Source organism: Lissotriton helveticus, chromosome 12 (assembly GCF_964261635.1).
Source record: "Lissotriton helveticus chromosome 12, aLisHel1.1, whole genome shotgun sequence".
In the NCBI taxonomy this organism is placed as follows: domain Eukaryota; kingdom Metazoa; phylum Chordata; class Amphibia; order Caudata; family Salamandridae; genus Lissotriton; species Lissotriton helveticus.
The window spans coordinates 769,763,183-769,778,681 of record NC_136073.1 but is presented as its reverse complement, the minus strand read 5'-3'; the positions used below and the strand labels follow the sequence as shown (position 1 = coordinate 769,778,681).

The window sequence follows — 15,499 nt, the reverse complement described above, 5'->3', positions numbered from 1 at the left end:
ATACAGACAAGTGAAGAATAAGCCAAGAAGAATAAGCCAACTCTTGAATGTTTATGTCAGAATTCAAAACTTTGTAGGATCCCTCATATGCTTTGTATTTTATTGTCACTTTTTTGTTGTATCTTTGCTAGTATGATTGAAGAAGACGAAAGGTGAGAATGTAAGTATGATGGTTATTGTGTGGGGGTAATCACATTTTTGAGATTTGGTTCTTTTATGTATAACATTACTAAAAATTATGATCATATGAGCACAAAAGAAAGAGAATATATATATATATAAAAAGAAAAAATACAATTGATATATAATAAGTTAATAATAGAAATTATATGTGATAAGACTGTGTTTATGTGGAAATGTCTCAGGTTTGAGCCTTTTGCCAATGCTGAAATGAAATAGGTCAGATTAGAGGTCTTTCTCTGTATCAGCATCATGTGAATCCTGTCAATTATCCTTGCACCAAAAAGAGATATGTGTAAGGATGTTTTTGTCTGTTGTGAAGAGCTTTTTGTCCTTGGGCAATGGTCACACAATGTAAACCTCCGGAATACAATATGAATTCCAGATGCCACCCACACTCTAATCTCATCCTCCAAGACTTAATGTCAAAGCATTAAACTTTGATGTCAGAAAGATACCCATCTACTGTCTGGTTCGCACAGCGTAAGGTTTGAAAATGGAGGATCAATTTCAGATTCCCTTACTGACCAAATGATGCTGCCCTATATATAAGAATCCAGGCCACATATAGGGAACACAGGACAACTAATTTGCTGTCGGACCGAGATGTAGATGGCACTAGGACCCTGCACAGGGGGTAGGGTGGGGCCAGTCACCGGACACCACTTCCGGTCAGGGAAGGGGGCCAGGCAGTATTGGGGAGACAATGGAAGGACCAGGGCGTGCCTGCGAGCACGCGACAAAGATACCAAATAAAGTAGACGACGATCCCTACTTGTGTCCTGGTGTATTCCTTGGGGTCGGGGCAGACGCAGGACAAGACACTTGCCTCCCAGTTCACTGTTATCTTTGTCCTCATGGCGTGGGTAGGAGTGTTTCTCAGTGCAAGTTAAAACTCTCAATTTTAATCAATAATTCTCAAAGGAGAGATATAATCTGGTGAAACATTTTTGCATTTGAAGACACTTGATCATATTGTAACAATATCTTTGTTGCATGACTTACATGTCAAATATTTTCAGCAATCGGTTCATGCACGGGCTCGTTGAGCCAGAGCAGACACTTGGCTCAACGAGGAACTAGCCCGGGAGCTTAGGCTCCCGGGCTAGTTTCAGTGGCGCAGCTAGGCCAGAGCGGGAGGGTGCTTGCGATTCCTGTCACCCCACAACGGCCACAAGTAAGAGCGGGGGGAGCCCCCCTTGCTACGCTAGCTACACTGGCTAGTTCTCCTTCCTTAATCCTTAATTAAGCAGGTCAAGGAATGGACAGAGGGATGGGAGAAGCGGGACTAGTAAAGACAAGTTCAAATATAGCAGAGCTCATTCCAGGTGAAAAGCCCTTGCTCACCTTCTGGAATCAACGAAAGCAGTGCTTGAAATGGAAACATAGAAGTGCAGGTACTCTGTACTAGAGCACCTGCTTGTCACTGAGAAGTGCTGGTAATCTCTAATTAAAAGTATTGCATTTTTCTTGAGAAGTGCCAGTACTCCCCCTCTCAAAATAAAAAAGTGCCGGTACTCCGCACCGGACAGTACCGGCCCATTTAAAGCACTGACCGAAAGAAAATACTGACGCAGGCCTGGTTTCCGCTCTCCCCCCTCGACAAGCAACTCCAGTACTAAGGAGAAAGGGGATGAGGAAGAGCAGAGGAAGACCATGTAGCATCATTTAGGGGACGCCTTGGATGGTGGGCAATCGCCAAAAAGACGTGTTGTTCTGCTGCCTTTCTATCAGGCAAAGCGTGCTGGGTTCTGAGCCTCCAGGCTGCCTGAACGAAAACAATAAATAAATCAAAGAAGCAACACTTTGTTTGTTTTTTGCGGCAGCCACCGAAATTGCGGACATCATGCACCTCAGCAGATTTTGAGATAAAATCCACGATTTGAAAAAGATGGGGGCTGACTGTCCAGGGTGGAAGGCATTACGTTTATGCAACATGCTAAAGTCACATTGCAGAGTCCTCCTGACTATTTGGAGAGTTGTTTCCCAATGTAAATCAATGGTTGCAGGCAATCTGTGAGCCAATAATCCATTTTTTTCTAATGTGACTTTTGCTGTACTGTGGTAATAAACTCTAATTTGACCTTTGAACTCCAGTATTAGAAGTGTGAATGTACATTTATTAGGAAAGATGGTCCAAATAACATGTGTTGTCAAGCCACATTTATTTTCTCTTCCATGGCATATTTAAAGAGTTTTATATAGCGCTGGCAAGACCTGTGGGTATCAGAGCCCTTTACAACATTTACAGAGGCAATACAAAACCAACAGAAAGCCACAAGTAAAGGTGAATAACAGAATCAAGAGTTTCTGGATTGTATGCTGCTAAAAAGTGCCATGATTTACTATCCAGAGGGTTAAGGTGCAGAGCGAGGAGGAGATGCCTTTGTTTTCTCTTAAACATCATGAAGAAGGCGTTGGTTCTGAGATCTGCTGGTAGGGAGTTCCAGACTTTGGGGGCCTTGCCCGAGAAGGAGAGAGCCGGGGCTTTTTGTTTATATTTCTTTGGGGGTATGCGAAGTAGGTAGTTGGTGCTTCTCAGGTTTCTTGCCTGGCCTGCCTTGGTGACTTTGGCTGCCAGGTATGTTGGTTTACCAGTGTGAAGGACTTTGTGGGTGAGACAAGCAGTTTTGAAGTGGCAGCGGGCTTCATTTGGGAGCCACTTAAGAACTCTCAGAGAGGGGAGATGTTATTGTGCCTTTTGGTGCCTTTTAGCATAAACATATAAATATTAGGGGGGGTGATGTTGTCAGGAAGCGTATACCCTGGATATCTGATTGACACACAGAGTTCTTAAGTTTCCTTGGCCCATGTGTGAGTAGATCATCTAGCGATGCCTTTTTGTCTACATTCTGAGATTTGCAGCCTAAGGAATCCCAGAATACAATGGAAAACTTGGGCAGTATAACCTACTCACACATGCACCCGACACACCTGTGAGCTCGGGTGATGGAAAAGACATTCTCGTCTTGAAAAGAACATTGTGTGATGGAAAGGGAGCACCGGGAACCCTCCCTCTAAAGTGATGGGCACTTCTTTCTACCTACCCTGGGATGTCTTATCGCTCGACTTGATCTCTTGGCAGCTGCGCATAAGCTTCATTGCCTCCATGGGATGGTAGCCGTCATACTTCTGCTCGCACTCATCTGCGTTCCACTTGGCCACTAGGTCCAGGATGGCCAGCTTCTTACAAGGAAGATCATTGGCATCACATTCATCTGAAAGAAACAGATAAAGTTCAGAAAATGTTCTACTTCTTGATACCATTCCCAAAGAAATGTTAACCCATTGTGTGACAAAAGTAGATGATGGTATTTGACCAGAATGTTCCAGGTAAAATACTGAGATATAAAAAAAGTGGCTTAAATATTGAGTTTAAATATTGTGAAGATAAGTCTATATGAAGAAGTATATGTTTACTATCCTGAACTCTGCATATATGTATCCATAGGATGTATTTATCATCAAGTACTCAAATATGTAGAAAAAGTGAAACTATGCTTACCTACATTTACCTGCTTTCACAATACTTTGTCTGTCAATAGTTAGGCCAAAATAATTTTAATCATAATATTTTTGTCCTCAATATTCTGGCATACAACCTATTTTGATACATTCATCACTCAATATTATGAATTGAAGAGTCTTTAATCTGAGCGATATGTGACTGGCAAACTTTATAAATAAATAAATAAATATAAAAAAAACAAAAGTTTTATCCGGATGAAAATTTTGCACCATCCTACTAGCAGTGCTGTGAGTCTGCAACCACATAAATATGTCCTTTTCAACTAATTGCTTGTATGACTGTATATGTTAATGTTATTCTACAGTAATACTGCATCTGCTAGACTGTCTTCCAATAAATCACATGGTAACTACATAATTACTATTCTTAAATTCACCTGTACCTACTTTGGGAGGTAAACATAAGCAGTAACGGCTTGGAAAGGTAAGAGTGGTGTGGCAGGGTGGGGCGGGGGTGGTAGAGGTCGACAAACAGCAGGATAAGTAATATTACAAAAATAAAGAAAACCCATACTTTGTGCTCGTGACATCGCTGGTGCGACATTGAGCAAGGTAAGTGGTTTTATTTATTTATTTAATATTACTTATCCCGTCATCTGTCGACTTCCACCGAGCCCCACCCTGCCCCCGCCTCGCCTCACCGCTCTTACCTGTGCGAGCCGCTACTGAACATAAGTGAGGTTAAGAAAATATATTATGTACTTATCTTGCAACTGTATTGTAAATTGATGTAGTAGATGCAATATCATCAACATACAATATGTTGCATATGATATAGTGACGCAATCACTCAACAAATGCAATATTCTCAGCTTTCATAATACAAAGTAGTGAAGCAGATGCATGTGCATGAGTGGACTATTAGTTAGAGGGTACTGGATTTCCACACTTATTCCCTCAAGTTTCAGTCCTGTTTATCACACAGAGATTTTGCTTCCTAAAAATGATAATCCTGAGAGGGCCAATAAGATCCATTACCGGCACCAGGGTTACTGGAGCACTTGGAATGAGGACCTCAGTAGAGGACTGCAGATATCTCACAAGATTGGGTGCAGCATTAAAAAGGAACTGAAGCTTTTATAGTGAACACAATGGCTCAGAGAGTCAACAATGTCGAAAGAACCGCACCATCTCTCCGGGGTGACCCCTCATATGGAACCAGTCCAGTGATATACAGCTCTGAAGATCTCAAGTTGAGCCCACCCATCCCATCCCAGACCTCTCATGGAACTTGACCTCAGGACATCGACCCTTTCCCTGCCTGCCCCCCACACACAAAACCCATGTGCCTTGTTTGAAAACACCTACCTGCAGCTGAGCTCCAGGACACGGAGACCAGGACAAGCACCAGGCAGAGGATCTTCATTTTACAGCTCTCCCTGAGGGGGTGAGGGAGAAAAAAGGATATTGTTGAGGAAGCATAGATTGCCATTGGAATTTCTAATCGTGCATGAAGAGAAAAACCGTATTCATCAAATAACACGCAAATATATAGGCAGGGATTACATGTCTGCCTGCATGCACTTCTACCAGTGTTTTTCCAGTTACAAACATTTGGAGAAGTATGCCTAGAAAGATGCACCAGGCACAGGTCTCCAGCTGTCCTTCTGGTATTGCCATGTGACATATCGCGAGGGGTCCTCTTAGGTCTCTCTCACTGTCCGCCATTCTGGATCCATGTATTTTAATCAAGGAAAATAAGCATAATTGATTACTATGTTGAGTGCTGACTTTGTAAAAGACAAACCGTAATTACAGGGTCTCAATGATTTTCCTAGAAGCCCCTCATCAGTGTTCATGGATGCCAGTATTGGTGAATACCAGAGCTCTGCAGTCTTGGTTCCACACCATTCCTCTATCTTCCACCGACCACGCTTCTTGTCTTTATCTCACTCTTGCTGTTCTTTCATCCCTGTTGTCTCAATTTCTAACAGTTTTCCTATCTTTTTCCGGTTCCCTGATTTTTCTGTCTTTTTCTCTGTTGCTCCAGGCAAAATCTGATTATGAAATATGACACTATTTAAGGATGGATTATAACTTTCATTTTATGTTACCTAGAACACTGAGACATGCTTCATTAACCCAGAACACCGAGACACGCTTCAATACCTGGACCACTGAGACATGCTTCAATAAACTGCACCACTGAGGCGTGCTTCAATAACTGGGAACACTGAGGCATGCTTCAATGACCTAGGACACTAAAATGTGCTTCAATAACCTGTACCACTGAGGCGTGCTTCAATGACCTAGGACCCTAAAATGAGCTTCATTGACCTGGAACACTGAGACATGCTTCAATGACCTAGGACACTAAAATGTGCTTCAATAACCTGTACCACTGAGGCGTGCTTCAATGACCTAGGACACTAAAATGTGCTTCAATAACCTGTACCACTGAGGCATGCTTCAATAACTGGGAGCACTGAGGCATGCTTCAATGACCTAGGACCCTAAAATGTGCTTCAATAACCTGTACCACTGAGGCATGCTTCAATGACCTAGGACACTAAAATGTGCTTCAATAACCTGTACCACTGAGGCATGCTTCAATGACCTAGGACACTAAAATGTGCTTCAATAACCTGTACCACTGAGGCATGCTTCAATGACCTAGGACACTAAAATGTGCTTCAATAACCTGGCACGCTGAGACATGCTTCAATGACCTGGAGAACTGAGCCATGCTTCAATGACCTGGAGAACTGAGGCGTGCTTCAATGATCTGGAGAACTGAGGCGTGCTTCAATGACCTGGAGAACTGAGGCGTGCTTCAATGATCTGGAGAACTGAGGCGTGCTTCAATGACCTGGAGAACTGAGGCGTGCTTCAATGACCTAGTTCACTAAAATGTGCTTCAGTAACCTGTACCACTGAGACATGCTTCAATGACCTAGGACACTAAAATGTGCTTCATTGACCTGGAACACTGAGGCGTGCTTCAATGACCTAGGACACTAAAATGTGCTTCAATAACCTGGCACGCTGAGACATGCTTCAATGACCTGGAGAACTGAGGCGTGCTTCAATGACCTGGAGAACTGAGGCGTGCTTCAATGACCTGGAGAACTGAGGCGTGCTTCAATGACCTAGTTCACTAAAATGTGCTTCAGTAACCTGTACCACTGAGGCGTGCTTCAATGGCCTAGTTCACTAAAATGTGCTTCAGTAACCTGTACCACTGAGGCGTGCTTCAATGACCTAGTTCTCTAAAATGTGCTTCAGTAACCTGTACCACTGAGGCGTGCTTCAATGACCTAGTTCACTAAAATGTGCTTCAGTAACCTGTACCACTGAGGCGTGCTTCAATAACTGGGAGCACTGAGGCATGCTTCAATGACCTAGGACACTAAAATGTGCTTCAATAACGTGTACCACTGAGGCATGCTTCAATAAACTGCACCACTGAGGCGTGCTTCAATAACTGGGAACACTGAGGCATGCTTCAATGACCTAGGACACTAAAATGTGCTTCAATAACGTGTACCACTGAGGCATGCTTCAATGACCTAGGACACTAAAATGTGCTTCAATAATCTGTACCACTGAGGCGTGCTTCAATAACTGGGAGCACTGAGGCATGCTTCAATGACCTAGGACACTAAAATGTGCTTCAATAACCTGTACCACTGAGGCATGCTTCAATGACCTAGGACACTACAATGTGCTTCAATAACCTGTACCACTGAGGCGTGCTTCAATGAACTAGGACACTAAAATGTGCTTCAGTAACCTGTACCACTGAGGCGTGCTTCAATGCCCTAGGACACTAAAATGTGCTTCAATAACCTGTACCACTGAGGCGTGCTTCAATGAACTAGGACACTAAAATGTGCTTCAGTAACCTGTACCACTGAGGCGTGCTTCAATGCCCTAGGACACTAAAATGTGCTTCAATAACCTGTACCACTGAGGCGTGCTTCAATGAACTAGGACACTAAAATGTGCTTCAATAACCTGGACGCTGAGACATGCTTCAATGACCTAGGACCCTAAAATGTGCTTCAATAACCTGGCACGCTGAGACATGCTTCAATGACCTGGAGAACTGAGGCATGCTTCAATGACCTAAGACACTAAAATGTGCTTGAATAACCTGCATCCCTGAGGCTGCGTGCTTCAATAACTGGGAGCACAGAGGCATGCTTCAATGACCTAGGACAGTAAAATGTGCTTGAATAACCTGGCACGCTGAGACATGCGTCAAGAAAATGCACCACTGAGGAGTGCTTCAATAACTGGGAGCACTGAGGCGTGCTTCAATGACCTAGGACACTAAAATGTGCTTCATTGACCTGGAACACTGAGGTGTGCTTCCATAACTGGGAGCACTGAGGCATGCTTCAATGACCTAGGACCCTAAAATGTACTTCAATAACCTGTACCACTGAGGCATGCTTCAATGACCTAGGACACTAAAATGTGCTTCATTGACCTGGAACACCGAGACATGCTTCAATGACCTAGGACACTAAAATGTGCTTCAATAACCTGTACCACTGAGGTGTGCTTCCATAACTGGGAGCACTGAGGCATGCTTCAATGACCTAGTCAATAATCTGGACCTCTGAGACACGCTTCAAAAGCCCGCACCACTGAGGCGAGCTTCAAAAACCCAAAATATTGAGGCGCGGTTCAATAACCTAGACCACTGAGACGCGCTTCAATAACTCAGAACACTGAGACGTGCTTCAGTAACCTGGAACCCTGTGACGCGCTTCAATAGCCCGCACCACTGAGGCGTGCTTCTCACTCATAACTTTCAGGTCTTTCTCTCACTTTTTCCCTCCGGCTCCCCTTAAACCATCTCCTCTCCTCTTCTCTCGCTTCCGCTTTTGTTTCTCCATCATTGTTCCTTGTCGGCTCTCTTTTAGCAGTGCTCTACCCTTCTTCCTCCCTTCCATTCCTTAATCTACAGTCTCTCTATCCCCTTCCTTCTGCCCTCTCACACCTACATCTTGCCTTAGCTTCACTCTTTTCACTCTTTTTTCTCCTGTTCTTTCACGAACGTCCCCTTTCAAGCCACTTTCTCTCCCGCTTCCCCATCACCTTTTGCGCGTCTACATCTTTCTCCATTTCAGCATCGTTCTCTTATCTTTTCTCTCAATCACTTCAATCACTTTCCTTTACCCATTTCTCCCATTTTTCAAAGTTCCGTTATTAATGTAATCTTTTCTCCGTTTTCCCTTTTCTCCTCTCCCAATCCACCCAACCCGCCGGTCCCCGGTGCCAGGCTCTGTGTTCAAAGCATTCAGAGCGGATGCCCTGTAATCTGCAGCTTGTAGAGGGCAGGTGCCGCCCTCCCCCTCTCACCTCTGGACCCCGGTGCCACTGCACCAGCTGCACCACTGATAACTACGCCCCTGCAAAAAAGTGACAGCTCCCAGTTACCTGCTTCTCCTTTCACGAGAAACGTTGCTCGAGCCTGAGACAACCTCTGACTCGGTAGCCTGTCTTGGAAGCCGTCAAAGAGACTGCAGGGCTGCAGACGAGAGCTCTCCCTTTTATAGGATTCCTCTTATCAGCGCCCCCTTAGGCTGTTTGTAAAGATTGTGGGTTGTAACACAAATAAGGAAAACCGCAGGGCAAACATGTAACCTGACTGGAAATTAACCACACTCGTTTTGCTGCAATTGTAGAAGGCATGCACGGGTGTGGCGGAGAGTGCAAACAACTGAATGTATGCAAATGGGATTAGTCGTCGTGCTGGCCCATTCTGGTTCGTTCTAGTTGGGGCTGGGACTAGCTCAAAAATGTCTACCATGCTTCTGTAGATTATGAGCGCATTTCGAAAAGGATTGTTATACTTTCAAATTGTCTGTCGAAAATCTGGTTTGAAAATTAATCGGTGGGCCTGGTGAAAGGTCAGGGTGTGCACACCTTTCCCAGTTTTGGTAATATTTTTTTTTGCAGAGGTTGGGATTTTTGCCTGCTTTACAGCATTTTCCAAATCGTAGAGGTCTGGGTTCTCATCCGAAAAAAAAACTACTGGAGGATGTGTGGCCACTTCAGTGGAGACTGGCATGATTTGGCATAAAAAACGAAAATGTTCACGAAAATTCTTGATGGTATGCATTTAACCTTCCAGGGAATCCACGTACAAGGCCTCAGTCCATCACTGCATTAAATAAACCTCTGGGCAATTACAGATGGCCCCAAACAAATCTGAACCCACCCAATTCTGCCCCACGCCGAGTGATCCTGCCCAGGCCCTGGGACCAGGTCCATTCTGCATGGATTCTGTAGAAGTCCAAAGATAAGCAGTGACAACCCTGGTGGGGGCATATACTTCCTGGACAGCACCAGACTTATAACTGCCAGGAGACCTAGGCACTGGTTTAGAGTGCTGTGCAAATGGTTAATATGTGTAGAAGCAAAGTTCTGCGCAGGTCGTGCCCATTACCCGCTTTGTTGTTTTACCTCGTCCACAATTTGGGTTGTTTGTCAGAATATGCATACAGAAATCCCTTGACATAAACATAGTGACCTAAATATGGTTTACAAAAATATAATCCAAATAAGTGTAGATGTTGTACACAAAATTCATACCAGATGATATTCCGACAACGAGATTTGAGTACCAAAGTGCAATTTGGAAAATCTGTATCTAAGCAGGGAAAAGCCATTTACCAAAATTGCTACATTCTCTCACATGCCACAGATAAATGATGAAAGTGGAAGGGTTAGTCTCCTACTTTATAAGTTTTGTATTGTATTGTATTGTAATTGCATTTGTATAGCACTTACTATCCCTGACGAGGCATCAAATCGCTTTTTTGGCGAGTAGCACGCTACTCCGCAACCCATAAACAATTAGTGTTGAATTAGTACAGTGAAATATGAAAGTAATTTGAGTGGTGGATAGGTTAGTCAGTTATTTGGATTCAGAAGGATAGCAGGAGATAGTCACTCACAACTGCACCCATCGCAATACTAGATTTCTTCCCTTGAGTCAGCTTCTACTCTGACTTGTTCCATACCACCCACCAGGAAGCATCGGATCTGTTGATGGCCTTGACGTTTTAATTCACGAATCCCATCCTCTGTGCCACTCTGCGTTCTCGGAGAGCTTGCATTCAATCGAACAATCAACAGACACCCATTCACTCAGTTTCTCTCTGGCCACTCTCTTAGTTTCACAGATTCTCTATAACACACTTACAAGGTAATTTACTTCATCTGATTTTGATTACTTAAAACACTTACTCATTCCCTACTTATCAACAGCCAATCTCCCATTAACCATACATCACACTCACCGGCTTCCATCCCTCCTACCTCAAACCATTTAGAGAAGTCCCCAATCACAAAATTCTCATCAATCATCTCTAAATCCAACTCATAAGACAGCTAAACCCATTTAAAAATTCTTATCTTTATAGTAACACCACAAGATATTGAGAAGAAAAATCATTTGGCTGGCCGTGTCCTCAGCTATGGACTGCTACTATTATCCAAGGATTGAAAACCAAGTGCGCTGGAACTCTTTGGAGTTTACCAATTTCCCCCATCTTACCCTACGTCTGTTGGAGCTAAGGACCAGGTTCCCTAGATCTTCACTGGGATCGGTGGATAGCAACCCAACAGCAGGGGCGGGGTGAACCATGTCTAAGCATAGGGCATTGTGGTCACTGTCTGTTCTTACAATGACCTTAAAATCTTGGACCTTAGACCACAGGCCTGTGTCTACAAAAATATAGTCCAGACGCGATTCCTGGTCCTTCCTATTAAAGGTACACGATGAGGGGATGTCGGATGGAGTGCGCCCATTACAAGCCCTTAGCGCAAAATTCAGCGTCAGAGACATAATTTGCACTGCAAGAGGGGACCATGATTTAGGATGGGGGGATTGGCAAGGTGGGATCCCCAATAATCATCTTCAGTAGTTAGGGCACCCTCCTTCAAACCTTCAAGGGGTTCGAAGTGACAGTTAAAGTCTCCACCCATCACTATCTTACAGTCCATGGGAAGTTGTCCCAGGAACGATGAAAGATCGTCCAAGGTAGGTGATTCCATGGACGCACTAACTGGACGGGAGTACACATTAATGATTGCCAGATTGAGGGCATTGGGCCATTTAAGTAGAACACATTGTATGTCCTCCGAAAAAGTGGGTACAATCTCCGCATCACACCCAATATGAGTGGCCACCCAGACCGCCAGACCACCTGACGGCCTCCCTTTACCATTCCACTTGGCATTGATGCAGAAGATTGCATAGCCTACTCTATGTATTGGTTCCCTGGCCCAGGTCTCCTGGAAGAGACAAATATCACTATTGCGTACTTAGGAGGCCCAGTCATTAGTATCTAGTTTGTTGGCAATACCTGCCACATTCCAGGAAAGCACCTTCATAGTTCCTGCGGGAGTCTTTGCTACCAACCCCCTGGTCATCTCAGGAGCGGCACCTAATGGTGGCAGTTCGGGCCTGTACAGTAATGTTCCCGGGGCAGGTGGGGCTTCGGATGCTAAATTAGGGCCAGATGGACTCAGAAGTAAGTTATCTGTTTGACCATACATGATACTAGCAAATAGGCTCTCCCGGGGTGGTGGGTCAGGGTCTCGTGGGGTGGTATCAATTGCGTCTCTCCCTGTCCCCTGCCCAGCGGTTTCGCCAACAATACCTTGGGTGTACCGAGAAGATGCGCCCTTCTGGAGTCAATCAACCTGATCGAGCCAACTGAATCTGTTGGGGTGTACATAATTGCCATGAACAGGGATATCATAGCGAGTTGGCCTATACCTTGACCCGTCCACAGCAAAACCCACCCTAGTCCAGCCGTCGTCCCTCCTCATAGTCACATCTCGTACATTAGGATAGAAGAACGACAGTGGGACCAATTCTATGGAAGTGTTTCCTGGACTCCCTAACCAATTAGAAATATACGTAGCAACCTGTGGACTCTTAAAGCTTACGATTATACAATCTCCCACATTTTGCTTGACAGTGTACCCAACCCATGGGACCCTTCTGACCATGAGAACATCTCCTCTTAGGTTTGGTGGTAGGGGCCTTTGGACATTTAGCCAACTAATAACTTTGTTACGAAGGGAATCGTAGGATTCCACCGCGTTTGTCGATAGCTCCGGTACCCCCATCAGAATCACAGTGTAGGCCTCCGCCTCAGGGGGCAGGTTAACTGCTTTTCGCCGGTTAGGGCAGTTAGCTATTTCGGTTGGGCAGTTAGCTATTTCATTAGGTGGTCTCTCCTGTCCGGATGAACTGGCCGGGGCAGGTGGCTTCGACCTCCTGACAGTTGGCACCGGAGGCAGTTGCCTAGGGAGGGGTACAGGGGCAGGTTGTGGTGGGGAGATTGTGGTGGCGTTCTCCCGTGAAAGAGCTGTTGGCATAGTAGAAGCCACGGTAACAGAAGCGCAAGGGGAGAGAGCGATCCCAGCAATGACCCCCTTAGCTCCAATTGTACTTGGTCGTAACCCTTGCTGATCGCCACCGCTACCACCCAGTCTTTCTAAGGCTAGTAATCTAGCCTCGATGCTTTCTAATTTAAGGGAGAGAGGGTCCAAAAGACTTTTAATAATACCAGTGAGCGAGCAAATAATATGCTCAGAGGTGTTAACAGGCCCCCCTCCAAAAATGAATGGGCCAGTGTGCGTGGGTATAGGGTTAGGGGCGAGGGGTAGAGGACTCGCCGTTTCTATGGAGAAGGTACTGGGGGCGTCCGTGCTGGCTTCAGCAGTGGTTGTTATAGGGTCTACTCTGGCCCTTTTAGCACCTTTGGACTTCCTCGATCTTTTCCTTTTCGAGACAGCGTCCTCTCTGTGACTCATAACATCCGTTACAGTAGGACCTTTCCCCAAATCCCTGGGTAAGGCTAACTCTATAGCAGGGGAGGATGCCACCTCATCAGTAATGTGTACTAGGTCTCTTTCCCTGTGTGAGTTAGATGGTGTCCTTAACTGCTGAAGCACGGATACTATGGTCTGATCAATGCTGTCCATGAGTGATAAATGTGTGGCATCTAGCAGTAGGGACGATCTGGGATTAGATGATGACCCCGGTGAACCCATATACGAGCTTTCAATTCCTTCTGCTATTTGTTTTTCTAATACTGTGAGCCCCTTGTTTACCACGGTATTTGCCTTTGCAAGGAAATTGTCCAAGGTACCTGAGACCATGGTGGTTGCCTTGCTTCTTGTTTCCCTCGATGCCATCCTGTCCGAACAGAACCTCTGGATAACCAATCAGGAGAGAAGAGGTATAATGTCCTGGATAGAGAATGTTAGGGGGGGTGGCCCGGTCCGGTCTCTTCCGTCCTCCAACGGCCTCAAACGGCCCGCCCTTTGCCCGGGCTTCGCCCCAGTCTTCGTCCCGCGCGCGTCCCGCGTTCGCGGCGATTGGCCGTATTAAGTAGGAAGAGGCGGGGCGGGGAAGAGGCTCCAGCTGCGGCGCTTGCCTGGCCGCTTGGAATGCTGGGCCTCGCAGTCCCGGCCCCGTCCTCGGTGTCCAGCTGTGCCTGTGATGCCCTTAGCGCTCCTCCGCCTCCCTCTAGCGCTGGTGCTGTGGGCTAATGAGCGGCGCTGGAACTCATGTGGGTACATATTTTGAAGTGGGTGGTAACAGGAAATCCACCAGACATTCTCAGTTGAGCTACCCACCAAGCTCAATTTTTTAGGGTTGTGGTTAATGGTGTTTGTGATGATGGTGCAAGCTCCATCGTCAGAAACACAGTTGTTAAAAATGGGAGTCTCTAATTGGCAGAGGTAGGTACCTTTATCCAAGTAGGGACCCTTGCTTCTAGTCATGGTAAAGGGGATACACACATAAGATAAGTCCTGCTAACCCCCTTGGTAGTGTGGAATGAGCAGACAGGCTTATCCCAAAGGCAATGTGTAAAGTTTTTTTACTCTAAACACACAGTGATACAGTGATAATACCACAAATGGACACCACATCAATTTAGAAAAATAAAGTATCTTTATCAACACTCAACAAGACCAAAACGACAAAAATCCAACATACAGGTAGTAAAATAGCACTTAAAAACAGTTACTTCCAAAATAAAGCTTGTACAAAACAAATAGCTCCACCTGGAGCTATTGTGATGTCGTGACAGCAATAAATCCAATTACGCCACCGACCGCGAAGAGTGTGGCATGGGGCACAGAGTCACATGGTCCCAAACAAGCAGTACCTTGGAAATGAAATCCATGACGATTATTGGAGTCGAGGAGCTGAGGCATCGGTGCAGAGGTCAAGGCCAGCTTGCTGGCTACCATGGGGGAGGCGAAGCGTCATGTCCGTGAGGAGGTGACTTGCTGAGTCCTGTACAGGGGAAGACGGTTGCCTCAGCAGTGAGGCGTCGGTGCAAAGTCGGCGAGTTCATGAAGGCACCCTCGGCCGTTATCGGCGTCGCAATAACAGGATGCAGAAGCTGGTGATGATGAATTCGGTGCGAGCGCTGGCATCGGGAATGGCGATCACTGCAGGCGTTGAAGGGCATCGGTGCTGTGGTTCAGATCGAGCAAAGCGTGCACTTCACGAGCTGTGCCCCTGGCCTCGGTGCAGATTGGGGCATCACAGCGCATTGCTGATGCTATTGGAGACAGGTTTTCTTACTTCTTTTAAGTTGCTTACAGCTCATTACACCAGGAACAACCTCCAGAGGCCCAAAACTGGGATAGGCACCTCCTGGCAGGACAGAACTCTCAGTGATGAAGTTCAGGGGAGCTGGGGGTGAAGTATTTGTGTCCCTGAGACTTCAGAACAGAAGGCCAGCACACACAAGCCCTTGGAGATTCTTACTCAAGCAGGTTCACAACAAAGTTCAAG

General features: G+C 45.7%; 1 protein-coding gene across 1 annotated transcript in view; it reads right to left on the bottom strand.

Moving 5' to 3' along the window:
* Positions 1–9,173, bottom strand: part of LOC144797727 (intelectin-1-like) — a 62,440-nt gene extending 53,267 nt beyond the window's left edge. Inside the window, exons 1-3 of the mRNA XM_078668467.1 lie at positions 9,100–9,173; positions 5,017–5,087; positions 3,228–3,398 (exon numbers count right to left, since the gene is read on the bottom strand). Coding sequence (XP_078524593.1) covers positions 3,228–3,398; positions 5,017–5,074 — 229 coding nt within the window. The 5' untranslated portion in view covers positions 5,075–5,087; positions 9,100–9,173. The remainder of the gene's footprint in view (positions 1–3,227; positions 3,399–5,016; positions 5,088–9,099) is intronic.
* Between the last annotated feature and the right edge of the window lie 6,326 nt (positions 9,174–15,499).